The sequence below is a fragment of the Schistocerca americana genome, chromosome 6 (assembly GCF_021461395.2).
Source record: "Schistocerca americana isolate TAMUIC-IGC-003095 chromosome 6, iqSchAmer2.1, whole genome shotgun sequence".
Classification (NCBI taxonomy): Eukaryota; Metazoa; Arthropoda; class Insecta; order Orthoptera; family Acrididae; genus Schistocerca; species Schistocerca americana.
In genome coordinates, this window is record NC_060124.1 from 348,413,609 (window position 1) to 348,428,908 (window position 15,300).

At 40.1% G+C, this 15,300-nt stretch overlaps 1 protein-coding gene and 1 long non-coding RNA gene across 5 annotated transcripts in view; one reads left to right on the top strand and one right to left on the bottom strand.

The window, feature by feature from the left end:
* The window catches only part of LOC124619196, a 55,974-nt gene that overhangs the window by 27,451 nt on the left and 13,223 nt on the right, over positions 1-15,300 (top strand). Inside the window, exons 2-3 of one of the 2 annotated variants that reach the window (XR_006980057.1) lie at positions 1,839-1,955; positions 6,702-7,090. This is a non-coding gene — a long non-coding RNA (uncharacterized LOC124619196). Of the gene's footprint in view, positions 1-1,838; positions 1,956-6,701; positions 7,091-15,300 lie in introns of those variants that run through there. The other variant, XR_006980058.1, reaches the window with a different exon arrangement.
* Positions 1-15,300, bottom strand: part of LOC124619192 (centrosomal protein of 89 kDa-like) — a 102,562-nt gene that overhangs the window by 3,149 nt on the left and 84,113 nt on the right. For 2 of the 3 annotated variants that reach the window (XM_047145411.1, XM_047145413.1), the window contains exon 11: positions 6,782-7,331. The exons of the other annotated variant lie outside the window; for it this stretch is intronic. In XM_047145411.1, the coding sequence (XP_047001367.1) occupies positions 7,205-7,331 (127 nt within the window). In that variant the 3' untranslated portion in view covers positions 6,782-7,204. Of the gene's footprint in view, positions 1-6,781; positions 7,332-15,300 lie in introns of those variants that run through there. 3 annotated transcript variants of the gene reach the window in all.

The window sequence follows — 15,300 nt, forward strand, 5'->3', positions numbered from 1 at the left end:
GTTTGATGCTACTTTAAAAATAAAATGAAGAAGTAGGAGGAGACTGTTATTTTCTCAGTTTTATTAAGTAACTGCTTTTTGGCAGAGGTATTTAACCTAGTATAACGTCAATATAGTTAGAAGATAAAAACATCGAGTTGTTTCTTGAATAGCTTCAAATTATCAGCAGCAGTCCCTTGTATTGTGGCTTTTACTATTGTCTTTCCATGAATTTCTCTGTATATATGCCTGTTTCATCTGACTCTTTAGCTGAGGAGTCAGTGTGGCCGACTGTCATGTGGAGGGCCCAGGTTCAAATCCGGGACTGCCAGGAATTTTTCCTTGTTGGGAGGTATGTAACAGGGTCCACTCAGTCTCATGATGCCAGCTGAGGAGCTAGCTGAATGACAAATAGTGGCTCTAAGATATACAAAGCTGGCAGTGGCTGGTAGAGTGGACCTAACTCTCCTCCATGCAGCATCCAGATAACATCATTGACTGAGGATGCCACAGTGGTCGGTCTGTCCCAGTTGACTCGTTTTCAGCCAGAGCTATGCAGCTACACCTGTTTCAACCCATTCCCCTTCCATACCCAGTTCTCTTCTATCTTGGCACCTGACTATCCTTTTCCTAAGCTTTTGAGCAATTTTGTGGTGTTTTATGGCAAATCGGAAATGTTTGTCTATGAAATGTGTCAAAATTGTCTTTGGTGAATCATTTTAGGTCAAGATAATCAACTTTTCAAAAAAGAGATTAACTAACTACTGACTTGTTTGGAGAACTGTGCAACACTGAATTTAGCTTTTATGACTGATGAAGTTGTTTGAAGTTTCTCTATCAAGTCTGATATTTTATGTGGAACAATTAAACATATGTTCCACTGTGTGGCACAAATTCCCTGGTCAGAAATTGATTCCAGCACTCATGAAGGGAAAGAAATATCTCTGATACAAGCTTTAATACTGATGCATGGTTTAATATTTGTCAAACATTTCACAACCATCAATGAAGTTTTTGTATGAATGACAGTACATGATGAGTTAAAAAGTAATACATATTTTTGGTGCAATGTATGATTTTTTTTACAATATATCACATTCAAATGAACAGAACAATACTCTTTCATGAAACAAAATTAAGATCATATAAAAACACACAAAATTTTGTGTTGTGAAAATTATTTTCACAAATTTATGGAATAAAATTTTATAGTTCTATACACAACCATTAATATTGCCAGCTTTATGGAGCAATATAGTATATATAAAATTTATGTTAATGGAAGCTCACAATTATAAAATTTTAAGTTGATCAATAACTTTAATATATACTATAAATGAGATCTGAACTGAAATATTGGCCTAATATGACATTTCAGGCAGATAATAGCAGAAAAAATGCCCACCTTTTGCTAGCTTTTGGAATCAAGGGTTTCTTCATTCATCAAAAGAAGGGAAAGATAAGGCGGAGGGAAGGAGGGAGGAAGGGATTTTGTGTGTGTGTGTGTGTGTGTGTGTGTGTGTGTGTGTGTGTGTGTGTGTGTGTGTGTGTGTGGTGGGGTGGGGTGGGGGGGAGGGAGGGGCTGGGGAAGAACACTCCTTTTTTTTATGGTTTATAGCTACAATAAAGAAACAAAAAATGATGCTTTATGATTGACAGATTGAAGTGGCATGGCACACTGTTGTCAGTGTCCAGCCAGTCAAACTTAACATGGCTCTGTGTATATCAACAAAGAGCCAATAAGGTGAAATGCGCTCTCTCAAAGTTATTTTAATTGAGGTATAAGTAGCTTCTGAGGTTTAAGACTGTGATACTCGACAGTGTGATGTGTTGCATAAAGGAGTGCTGCTCTGTTCCAGGTCTTCAAATCTCACAGTTTACAGTTGATAGCCAAGATGCATTTAACTGTGTTTCTATATGGGAGGAAAGATATGCAACAACCTAAAATAACCGAAAGACTCTTTTCAACAATGCAGGTAAAGATAGATTACTATTAGCCATTCCAAACCATGATGCTGGAGCTGGTGGTCACGTGTGCATGACGTGTGCTTGCTCATGTGTGTAAATGGTGTGTGTTTGCTGACGAAGGCTGTGGCTGATAGCTCTATGTAAGTGTCTTTTAATTGTGCCTGCCTGCAGCTTATGTGTCTTCTTTATAGTAAGTAGCAATCTATCTTTCCTTACATTGTTGATATTCCTACCTGGAGTTTCCACTGTTTGATTCCATAAACTGTTTTTCATTATAAAAGAAAGAAAAGGGCGGTTCCAAAAGCTAGAAAAGCTGTCTTTTTTTTGGTAGATATCACTCACTCTATCTCCTGTGACCTGTAAGCAGACACTTTTTCTACCTTTATATTTGACTAATTTCATTTCAGGCCATTTTCTCCTTGTGAGACATTTATTACATTCAGTAATAATGTTCGATTACTCCAATTTCTCAATTTTCTGTGATATACAACAGCAGAGCACAGGTCCATAACAATGTATTATGGTACCGCAGATTACTTCAGAAAATGTGATCTTTCCTTTTTGGTCGTAATTGGTTTAAATGTATCTATAAAGGGACGAACCTTATTTTATCTGTATGGTACTGAGGGATAAGGCATTACCTTTTTAATAGTTATACACTTTCAAAGAACATCAAATTCCCATCAAATAAATTTCTGATCAATAAACTAATACTAGTAATCAAATTAAAAAAAATAGCAGAAACCACTACAAAATGCATATCCTACAATGCTGAACTGCTGAAATGCAGAAGCAATAAAACACTAACATCAAGAGAAGTGAAATAATGTTAGTAGTGGTTATTTAAGATAGTTCACGTAAAGCATTATCAAAATACAAAGAAACTGAGCACAAATTGTATAGTGGTCAGCTTATAAACGTGACTTTGTTCTGTCAAGGTGAATGGATGAGAAGCTGAGATAGCAAGTACTACATGTGCTGGAATATATCTTTCATAAAATCCAGCTGTATTTGGCAACAATCACTTTGGTTTGGAATCTGCAACATGACTGCATATCATATTTCTCATTGATAAGTATCTAGGATATTCTTTGAAGGGAGAGTTTTATGGAAATCAAATTTTCTGGTACAGACACAGTACCTGTACATAATTTTTCTACCGTGGCATTATTTCTGTGGTCTTATCTTTTATTTGGTGTAAAATGATTTTGATTTGTAGGACTTGCCTTCTCTCCAGATACTCCCTAGCAAACTGATAGACATAAAATGTCACATGGGCATAGATGCCATTCATTTGCAACAGGGATGAACCAGCTATATATTGCCAAACTTGAGCAGTATCTTCTGCATCAGTAATTATTCCCCCCCCCCCCCTCCCCACCCCACCCCCCTCTTTCTGTTTCCTGTGTGCCCATCTACCCCTGCTACCTTTGGACTCCGTTTTTAAGACATTCGCTCTCACATCAAGCTGTTAAATGCCTCAAAATACTTATAAGAACTAACCAAATACTTTTTAGCAACCTAGTAGTTTCTGTACTTCTAAAATTTTCTCATACTTGCCTCACTCTGGTTCTCCCTTTGTCCTGTTGTTTCTCCTTTCCCCACCTCCATCATACACATTTACAATTTCTGTGGACTCATAATCATTCTGCATCATTGATCTTCTAATCCTAGTTTTAGAAATGTTATAGGTGCCTGAAGAAAATGAGGTAGTACAGCCAGATATAACCATTGAAAGCTTCAGAGTATGAATCTACACAGTCCTCCCCCTCCCATTGCTGCCTTCATTGATTACACTTGGCTGCACATTTGTGATTTCTTCAAACAGCCATACTGTTGAGAAAACCTTAAATTGCAAGTAACTGTAAAGAGAAAAATTGGTCTTAACTACTTTAACAGACTCACTCCATGCAAAAAGTACAAATTCTATGCAAAAACATCTTCCTAATTTCTTGGAAAGCACAACGTGGAGGAGTCCACAATAATAATAATAATAACAATAATAGTACATCTTTTGAAGAAGCTAATGAGGATTTGCTGGGCACAGACCCCTGTTTATCTTGAATGAACAGCAGTGGCAGCCTGGGAAGGATGGTGCTGCATTCAGTGAAAACTTTTAAATCTTTGATCTTTTCTGTAGAATCATGACAGAGAACTGCACATAAATGGCTGCAGGCACTGTAATTGACCAAGTATGGACACTGAAATATGAAAAAGACAAGGAGGAAAAAGAAGTGTTGGCAATGGTACAATGGGAGAGAAAAGCAGAAAGAATTCAAGAGTTTCTGATACGGATAATTCTCTCCATCATATTCCAAAATGGAGGTGTGCTCTTATCATACTTCTTGTATCTTGTACCATTTGGTAACAATAAGAGAAGTTAATATATTGCAATAATTACATTTCAATGTGAAACAATTTATTTTTTCTAATCAGATTAAAACTGTGTTGAAACCAAATAGTAATTACATACGACTAGATTACAGAGCTAGGATACTGAATTTATCTAAATCAATGCTACTGCTTCTATCAAACTGCATCAGGATAATGAAAATTTATAACTGAAAGAAGAGTCAGGTAAAGATGTTCCATATCACCTTAATTATTATCATGAGGAAGTTTAAAGATTCACAAGCTGGAAAGAAAAAAAAAGGATTTATGTTAATGCAAGAAGTCTCATTACTTTCATTCTGATAATGAAATTCTGCTGTTTGCCATTAGTGCAGATAAATTTCAACAACAAATGGAAGAAATTAATGGAACAAGTCCAAGACTTTGGTAGAAATCAGTTTTTATGAGACTAAAATAGTGTGTAATCTACACCTCTAAAAGAAAATAGTACAATTCAACACTGAAGTCACTGAACCAGTCGATGAGTTTTTGTATTTTGGGCAACTGAAGACTGGGTGGACAGTAAAAATTGCGCTGAATGCTTTTTGTAAACTGTATAGTGTTTTCAAATCTTAGCTTACAATGAGTCTGAGAAGGAAACTTTACAAACAGTTTATATTACCAGTTCAGACTTTTGATAGTGACGTATATACAACTGATGCTAAATTTATTCAAATGCTGAATGTTAGTAATGGAAGATGCACATTTGGAATTGCTAGGAGTAAAGAAAAATAAATACATGGATCGACGAACAGACTTGGAATGTGTAGGGCATGTGGCCAGGTGAATTGATGACATATGGACCAAAGTGGTTTTTCACTAATTTCAAATGGTAAGAAGCGACCAAGAAGACAACCTTCCACAAGGTGCAGGAAGAAGAAGAACTGAGTTCCAAATTCAGATCTTTAAATTTTGTAAATAACTACCAACCACCTACACAACTAACACACTGAGCTTCATATTGCTGCAATCTCTCTTCTACTTTTCCAGACTTCAGCGAGGTTCTCCCACAAGACTAATACCCTCAAGAAACATATGGAAAAGAATGTTTAACCACAGCCTATATGTAGATTTCACATTGAAACCAAGTTTAATAAGGTTGACTCCAAGAACACAAAGCTAAGGTAGAAGATGTAAAGTAATGTGCCACAAACGTCTCAAAGAACTGAGTCCTCACTCTATGGAAGACAGTCATGTGTTTGAGGCATTCCTAATGAAATTCGGATTTAATTGACATTGATGTGTCTCAGACACTTTGAGCTGGGTCTCTGATGTATTGTTTATTGTACGAGTACAACCTTTGTTGAAATAATGGCTTCTTCCTCCCTAGTTAAAAAATCATTTCTCAAGATTCCTAATGGACTAGTTCCAATGAAACACATAACTGTGTACATGAATATGGTGAACATAATATCTGTTTTGAGCCTGTTTCCTAGTCTTGTGCAAATTTACTTGTTGCCAAAAAGAGAAAACATTCTCACTGAAAAACTGAGAAGAGAACTAAACCCCACATAAAATATCCTGAATTTTCAATTGTTACATTTTACACTAAATATTAGTTACTTATTTATCTGAAGATGTTTATAAATAAATACATAACATATTTGGAAAATCATCTACATTCTGAACTACACAGCAGTGAAAATGCTGCTGTTTGCAATTAATATACTAGGTTTGAATTGCTTTTACCTGTGGAGTCAATCCCCACTAAGGTGAATAAGTTCTCTTAATTTTTCTTCTTGTAGCTATTAGTGTGTGGAGCACAGGTATGATTAATGTAACACATCTGGGATCTTTGGCAAACCCTCTGAATAGCTGCCACTTATCATTTGCATTTTTACTATCTGTGTATTATCTGTTTGAGCCAGTTTCTTCTTTGCTGCTGGCAAACCATTTGGGGTATAAAGTCATGGTCCACGAAACTCTTCTGTTCCTAACAGAGGCGTTGCTCCTCTGTTGAGTCTCGCAGACTCAATGTGATGCAATGCCTTTGAAAATGTTCAGCGCAGTTCTGCGCGAAATGTTAGAAACAGAAGAGTTTCGTGCACCACGACCTCATACCTCAAAAGGTTTATCAGCAGCAATGTACTACTGTCATGAAAGTCTTCATTCCAGTTTCTTCTTTGTTGGTCTATAGATTCTCCAGCTCCTCTGCAGTTCTTATTTGTTTCCTCTCAGTCTTCCGCTGAATAGATGCTTTCACTACCACACTCAGAGAATGTATCTTATTATTAACTGGTCCAACCTACACATCCCACAGCCTGTTTCCATCAATCTCCTGCAGCTCCTCTGACTATGATATATTTTCTGTCAACATGCAAGAATCGTGATATGCTGGATAGACAAACATTCTACTGTTTCAGGAACATGTTACCAACATTCATTTGGTAATGTATGGTGGTGGTGTGGGAGATTTCAAAAGGAAAATCAAAATGGAAGTACATGAGAAGAAAAGGGAATGAGTTTACCGCTTATTGAAAAACTGAGGAAGTACTAAACATAAACAATCCCTAAGTAATTAATCTGACTTGTAGTAAACAGACACCATGTTTAAAGAATTAACACTCTTTGCAAGATCAGCTATCAGCTTAAAAAATCTACAGTTTGAGAAAGAAAGCAATACAGTTAAACAGTTCTAAACAATTCAGTTAATCATACTTATGTACATAGAGCTTGAAATATTCAAATTTGTGAACAAGTGATTTAAATAAACCGTATTTTCTTTGGTATAAGATTTTCACAATAAAATGCATTGTGCTTAACTGCTCACTCAAATATCACAAATCTTAAAATGACTAGGATGTAAAAGCGAATGTGACATTTTTATTATGATACAAACATAGCATAATTATGAGAGCTACAACAGCTAACTGTTACTATTATGAAAAGCATCATCTGTATCAGGAAGGAAATTGACATGTTTCAAGGAATCTTTTGGGGAGTTGTCCGTGTTTCCTTTCTGCCATATCAGTTCCAGGCTTTCTTCTGCTTTGCTGCAAAGTAAAACAAAAATCTTCCTTAACAGAAACAATAACTACATTTTATTCTCCACAACTTTTTGTGAGTACGTTCATTTAAAAGTGCCTAAAAAGTATGAGCTGTGAGAGAAAAAAAGAATTGTAGGTTCAATACAGAAAACAGCAGTTTTATGCATGAGAAGTTTCCTGAAATTTATTAATTCAAGTTTTGCTGCATCATGTCTTGTTAATCTTAAGGTTTTATTTCTTGCTTCCAAGTCCGTTCCTTTTCTTATTGTTATTATTACAGGTACAGTGTTTCATTGCTGCTATGAAATTTGAATCATGTCGAATTTGCTGTTTCTAAATCTCTGATTTTAAAAAAAAACTGAATATTTACGGAAATTTCTTGTTCTACACTCCTGATTTTCTATTTGCAAAATTAATATTCACAACCCACACAGATCATTTTGCAAGAAAGACTGAAGTCAAATTTAGAGAGACTGTTGTAAACAATCATACACATATTACCGTCATTTAGTATATCTTATTTATTTAAAGTTCCATAGGACCAAATTAAGGAGCAAATCTCCAAGATCATGGAACATGACAGTACATGAAATTACAACATAAAAGTAATAACAGATAAAAATAAAATGTTTATGAACCTGAAAAAAGTCAATCCATTGTTGTTGTTGTTGTTGTGGTCTTCAGTCCTGAGACTGGTTTGATGCAGCTCTCCATGCTACCCTATCCTGTGCAAGCTTCTTCATCTCCCAGTACTTACTACTACCCACATCCTTCTGAATCTGCTTAGTGTATTCATCTCTTGGTCTCCCTCTATGATTTTTACCCTCCACGCTGCCCTCCAATGCTAAATTTGTGATCCCTTGATGCCTCAGAACATGTCCTACTAACCGGTCCCTTCTTTTTGTCAAGTTGTGCCACATACTCCTCTTCTCCCCAATTCTATTCATTACTTCATCATTAGTTATGTGATCTACCCATCTAATCTTCAGCATTCTTCTGTAGCACCACATTTCGAAAGCTTCTATTCTCTTCTTGTCCAAACCATTTATCGTCCATGTTTCACTTCCATACATGGCTACACTCCATACAAATTCTTTCAGAAACGACTTCCTGACACTTAAATCTATACTCGATGTTAACAAATTTCTCTTTCAGAAACACTTTCCTTGCTATTGCCAGTCTACATTTTATATCTTCTCTACTTCGACCATCATCAGTTATTTTGCTCCCCAAATAGCAAAACTCATTTACTACTTTAAGTGTCTCATTTCCTAATCTAATTCCCTCAGCATCACCCGACTTAATTCGACTACATTCCATTATCCTCGTTTTGCTTTTGTTGATGTTCATCTTATATCCTCCTTTCAAGACACTGTCCATTCCGTTTAACTGCTCTTCCATGTCCTTTGCTGTCTCTGATAGAATTACAATGTCATCAGCGAACCTCAAAGATTTATTTCTTCTCCATGGATTTTAATACCTACTCCGAATTTTTCTTTTGTTTCCTTTATTATTATATTCTTCTTGAAGTCTGAGGGTATTTCGCCTGCCTCATACATCTTGCCCACCAGATGGTAGAGTTTTGTCAGGACTGTCTCTCCCAAGGGCGTCAGTAGTTCTAATGGAATGTTGTCTACTCCCGGGGCCTTGTTTCGACTCAGGTCTTTCAGTGCTCTGTCAAACTCTTCACGCAGTATCGTATCTCCCATTTCATCTTTATCTACATCCTCTTCCATTTCCATAATATTGTCCTCAAGTACATCGACCTTGTATACACCCTCTATATACTCCTTCCACCTTTCTGCCTTCCCTTCTTTGCTTAGAACTGGGTTTCCATCTGAGCTCTTGATATTTATACAAGTGGCTCTCTTCTCTCCAAAGGTCTTTTTACCTACTTGATCCTCTGCTGCCTTCACTACTTCATCCCTCAAAGCTACCCATTCTTCTTCTACTGTACTTCTTTCCCCCATTCCTGTCAATTGTTCCCTTATGCTCTCCCTGAAACTCTGTACAACCTCTGGTTCTTTCAATTTATCCAGGTCCCATGTTCTTAAATTCCCACCTTTTTGCAGTTTCTTCAGTTTTAATCTACAGTTCATAACCAATAGATTGTGGTCAGAGTCGACATCGGCCCCTGGAAATGTCTTACAATTTAAAACCGGGTTCCTAAATCTCTGTCTTACCATTACATAATCTATCTGATACCTTCTAGTATCTCCAGGATTCTTCCATGTATACAACCTTCTTTCATGATTCTTGAATCAAGTGTTTGCTATGATTAAGTTACGCTCTGTGCAAAACTCTACCAGGCGGCTTCCTCTTTCATTTCTTACCCCCAATCCATATTCCCCTACTATGTGTCCTTCTCTCCCTTTTCCTACTCTCGAATTCCAGTCACCCATGACTATTAAATTTTCGTCTCCCTTCACTACCTGAATAATTTCTTTTATCTCATCATACATGTCTTCAATTTCTTCATCATCTGCAGAGCTAGTTGGCATATAAACTTGTGCTACTGTAGTAAGCGTGGGCTGTCTATCTTGGCCACAATAATGCGTTCACTATGCTGTTTGTAGTAGCTTACCCACATTCCTATTCATTATTAAACCTACTCCTGCATTACCCCTATTTGATTTTGTGTTTATAACCCTGTATTCACTTGACCAAAAGTCTTGTTCCCCCTGCCAACGAACTTCACTAATTCCCACTATATCTAACTTTAACCTATCCATTTCCCTTTTTAAATTTTCTAATCTACCTGCCCGGTTAAGGGATCTGACATTCCGACCCGTAGAACGCCAGTTTTCTTTTTCCTGATTACGACGTCCTCTTGAGTAGTCCCCGCCCAGAGATCCTAATGGGGGACTATTTTACCTCCAGAATATTTTACCCAAGAGGACGCCATCATCATTTATCCATACAGTAAAGCTGCATGCCCCCGGGAAAAATTACGGCCGTAGTTTCCCCTTGCTTTCAGCCGTTCGCAGTACCAGCACAGCAAGGCCGTTTTGGTTAATGTTGCAAGGCCAGGTCAGTCAATCATCCAGACTGTAGCCCCTGCAACTACTGAAAAGGCTGCTGCCCCTCTTCAGGAACCACACATTTGTCTGGCCTCTCAACAGATAACCCTCCGTTGTGGTTGCACCTACGATACGGCCATCTGTATCGCTGAGGCACGCAAGCCTCCCCACCAACGGCAAGGTCCATGGTTCATGGGGAAGGAGTCAATCCATAAGTTTTAGTAAACGCAATCAACAATACAAGAATCAGCTTAATTTTTGAATGCGAGTGGTAGCTTATTGAATATGGATGCAGCAGTATACTGCACACCTTTCTGCAAAAGAGTTAAGGAAGTCCGATCGAAATGCAGGTTTGATTTCTGCTGAGTATTAACTGAGTGAAAGCTGCTTATTCTTGGGACTAAGCTAATGTTGTTAACAAGTAATATATATATATATATATATATATATATATATATATATATATAAAAACAAAGCTGATTTGACTTGCCAAATGAAAGTGCTGGCAGGTCGACAGACACACAAACAAACGCAAACACACACACAAAATTCAAGCTTTCGCAACAAACTGTTGCCTCATCAGGAAAGAGGGAAGGAGAGGGAAAGACGAAAGGATGTGGGTTTTAAGGGGGAGGGTAAGGAGTCATTCCAATCCCGGGAGCGGAAAGACTTACCTTAGGGGGAAAAAAGGACGGGTATACAATTGTTAGCCCCATTTTCGTAATGTTTCACCTCAACATCACTCCTTTTAATACATTTACACGTAGTTTTTTCGAAATTTTCCCGAATTTCTCCGTCCTTTAACGTGTTCTAGCGGCAACACAACCACCTAACCTTTATGCACATCGTTGTCTACCAACCCACGTTCACCACAGGATCAACTTAACCAACACTTTTTCGCCTTTTTTCATACCAGATCTCCAGTTGCTTTCTAGTTCACCTTTATCTCTCCCCATATATTTTTATCTTTCATTTTCATTTCAACCTCATGTTACACTTTCCACCTTCTAATACCATGTCACCCTCACAACACCCCCACAACGACCCCATTAAGTTTTATCTACATTCCCTCCGCAAATGTGCCCTCGCCCTAGCCAGATTACGCTCCCATATTCTATTTTCTCAGGCTTGTCTGACATTTGGCATTACCCCCAAAGGCCTCACACTTAAATTTCCCATCTCTGGCTGCAACCCTTCTTTCCATCAGTCCCTATACCAGTTCCAAACTGAACAATCCATTGCCGTCACCCACCTAATCCTTCACCTACACATCAACTCAGCCAACGAACACACCCGTCAACTCCTATCCTTAATAAAAGTCCTCAATCTTTCCTCTCCCACATCCACAACGGCTGTTCAGAGCCTCCTCCTACAGGCCAACCGCAAATTAGAACAGCATGCCACCCTTCACCTCAAAAAACTATCCAATCTCCTGGTTTCCCACCTCCGGTGAGGCAACTCACTCACCCTTCACAACCTTTCCAGCAAACCTCAACCTCCTCTCATTGCACACAAACCCAGTCTCTCCCATCTACTCAATCTCCCACTTCCAGCTCTACTCCCTCCAAAACCTCAAAATTCCAATCAACGCAATCTGGAACCACAACACCCTAATTCAGTAGTTAACCTTTCCTCCAAACCTCTCTCCCAATCTGAAACCTCTGTCCTATCCAAAGGCCTCACCTTCAGCCCCACTCCCAGATTCAACCAAACAGCACTCGTCAAAGATTTACTGTCCTACACTCATACTCTCTGCTGGAAGTATCACTTTGCCACGAAGAAAAATGATCCTAATCCTACTCCTAATGATCCAACTCCCCAAGACACTATCCAAATTGAACCCTGCCTGGAACAGTTCCGTCCTCCGTCACAGTGGGACCCACCTCCTCTTTCTCAAAATCACCCTCTCCAAACCTTCCAGGAATTTCTGACTTCCAGCCTTGCCTCTCAATCCTCCTTAAAAAACCTTAATCCTACTCCCAACATCACCACTGTTTAAGCCCAAGCTATCCGTGATCTGAGGGCTGACCGATCCATCGTCATTCTTCCGGCGGACAAGGGTTCCATGACCGTGGTACTTGATCGTCGGGAGTATGTGGCTGAGGGACTGCGTCAGCTTTCAGACACCACCACATACAAAGTTTACCAAGGTAATCTCATTCCTGATGTCCAGGCGGAGCTTCAAGGAATCCTCAGAACCTTAGGCCCCCTACAAAACCTTTCACCTGACTCCATCAACCTCCTGACCCCACCGACACCCCGCACCCCTACCTTCTACCTTCTTCCCAAAATTCATAAACCCAACCATCCCGGCCGCCCCATTGTAGCTGGTTACCAAGCCCCCACAGAGCGTATCTCTGCCTACGTAGATCAACGCCTTCAACCCATTACATGCAGTCTCCCATCCTTCACCACCAACCGCCAACCACTTTCTCGAACGCCTGGAATCCTTACCCAATCTGTTACCCCCGGAAACCATCCTTGTAACCATTGATGCCACTTCCTTATACACAAATATTCCGCACGTCCAGGGCCTCGCTGCGATGGAGCACTTCCTTTCACCTGCCACTCTACCTAAAACCTCTTTCCTCATTACCTTAGCCAGCTTCATCCTGACCCACAACTTCTTCACTTTTGAAGGCCAGACATACCAACAATTAAAGGGAACAGCCATGGGTACCAGGATGGCCCCCTCGTACGCCAACCTATTCATGGGTCGCCTAGAGGAATCCTTCTTGGTTACCCAGGCCTGCCAACCCAAAGTTTGGTACAGATTTATTGATGACATCTTCATGATCTGGACTCACAGTGAAGAATAACTCCAGAATTTCCTCTCCAACCTCAACTCCTTTGGTTCCATCAGATTCAACTGGTCCTACTCCAAATCCCACGCCACCTTCATCGACGTTGACCTCCATCTGTCCAATGGCCAGCTTCACACGTCCGTCCACATCAAACCCACCAACAAGCAACAGTACCTCCATTATGACAGCTGCCACCCATTCCACATCAAACGGTCCCTTCTCTACAGCCTAGGTCTTCGTGGCAAACGAATCTGCTCCAGTCCGGAATCCCTGAACCATTACACCAACAACCTGACAACAGCTTTTGCATCCCGTAACTACCCTCCCGACCTGGTACAGAAGCAAATAACCAGAGCCACTTCCTCATCCCCTCAAACCCAGAACCTCCCACAGAAGAACCACAAAAGTGCCCCACTTGTGACAGGATACTTTCCGGGACTGGACCAGACTCTGAATGTGGCTCTCCAGCAGGGATACGACTTCCTCAAATCCTGCCCTGAAATGAGATCCATCCTTCATTAAATCCTCCCCACTCCACCAAGAGTGTCTTTCCGCCGTCCACCTAACCTTCGTAACCTGTTAGTTCATCCCTATGAAATCCCCAAACCACCTTCCCTACCCTCTGGCTCCTATCCTTGTAACCGCCCCGGTGTAAAACCTGTCCCATGCACACTCCCACCACCACCTACTCCAGTCCTGTAACCCGGAAGGTGTACACGATCAAAGGAAGAGCCACGTGTGAAAGCACCCACGTGATTTACCAACTGACCTGCCTACACTGTGATGCATTCTATGTGGGAATGACCAGCAACAAACTGTCCATTCGCATGAATGGACACAGGCAGACAGTGTTTGTTGGTAATGAGGATCACCCTGTGGCTAAACATGCCTTGGTGCACGGCCAGCACATCTTGGCACAGTGTTACACCGTCCGGGTTATCTGGATACTTCCCACCAACACCAACTTATCCGAACTCCGGAGATGGGAACTTGCTCTTCAATATATCCTCTCTTCACGTTACCCACCTGGCCTCAACCTCCACTAATTTCAAGTTGCCGCCGCTCATACCTCACCTGTCATTCAATAACGTCTTTGCCTCTGTACTTCCGTCTCGACTGACATCTCTACCCAAACTCTTTGCCTTTACATATGTCTGCTTGTGTCTGTGTATGTGCGGATGGATATGTGTGTGTGTGCGCGAGTGTATACCTGTCCTTTTTCCCCCTAAGGTAAGTCTTTCCGCTCCCGGGATTGGAATGACTCCTTACCCTCTCCCTTGAAACCCACATCCTTTCATCTTTCCCTCTCCTTCCCTCTTTCGTGACGAAGCAACCATTGGTTGCGAAAGCTAGAATTTTGTGTGTATGTATGTGTTTGTTTGTGTTTCTATCGACCTGCCAGCGCTTTCATATGGTAAGCCACATCATCTTTGGTTTTTTGAGAGGCCAATGTCAAAATACCCAGACTCATGAACAGGGATCAACAAGAGATTCGTGAACTTACACCACTTATTGCCCGAACCGCCCATTTCTGAGCCAAAAATATCCTTTTAGAATGGGAAGAGTTACCCCAAAATATAATACCATACGACATAAGGAAATGGAAATAAGCAAAGTAGACTAATGCAACACAATTTGTCACCAAAAAATTTGAGGAATGTGGATGTATGGAAATCCCACAAAGTTCTCCTGAAAAGACTGTAAACAACCTAGCTTGTTATTATGTAAATTGAAGGTGGAGGGGGACAGAAAGGAAAGGAAAGGAACTGATGATGTCAGCTGTATCAGGACTTCATGCAGAATCAGCAACAATGAGTGAAAATGTATGCCAGACTGGGACTTGAACCCAGGATCTCCTGCTTACTAGGCAGCTGCATTAACCACTGCGCCACCAGAACACAGTGCTAATTTCAAATGTGCGGACTATCTCGGTATGCTCCTCAGCTGACTCACATTCTCACCTAGCACCAGCACTTACCCACAGTCCCCGTCCAAGTCCTCCATGCTCATTAATTTCAGATTCCACTGGAGGTCGGTCTTAATGTGCATTACACTGATGATTGTTGATTCATAGCACAATTGTATGAACATGTGGTGTCTGTTCTTTTGGAAAATCTGAAAGAACAGATACCACCATGGGGGTGGAAGGAA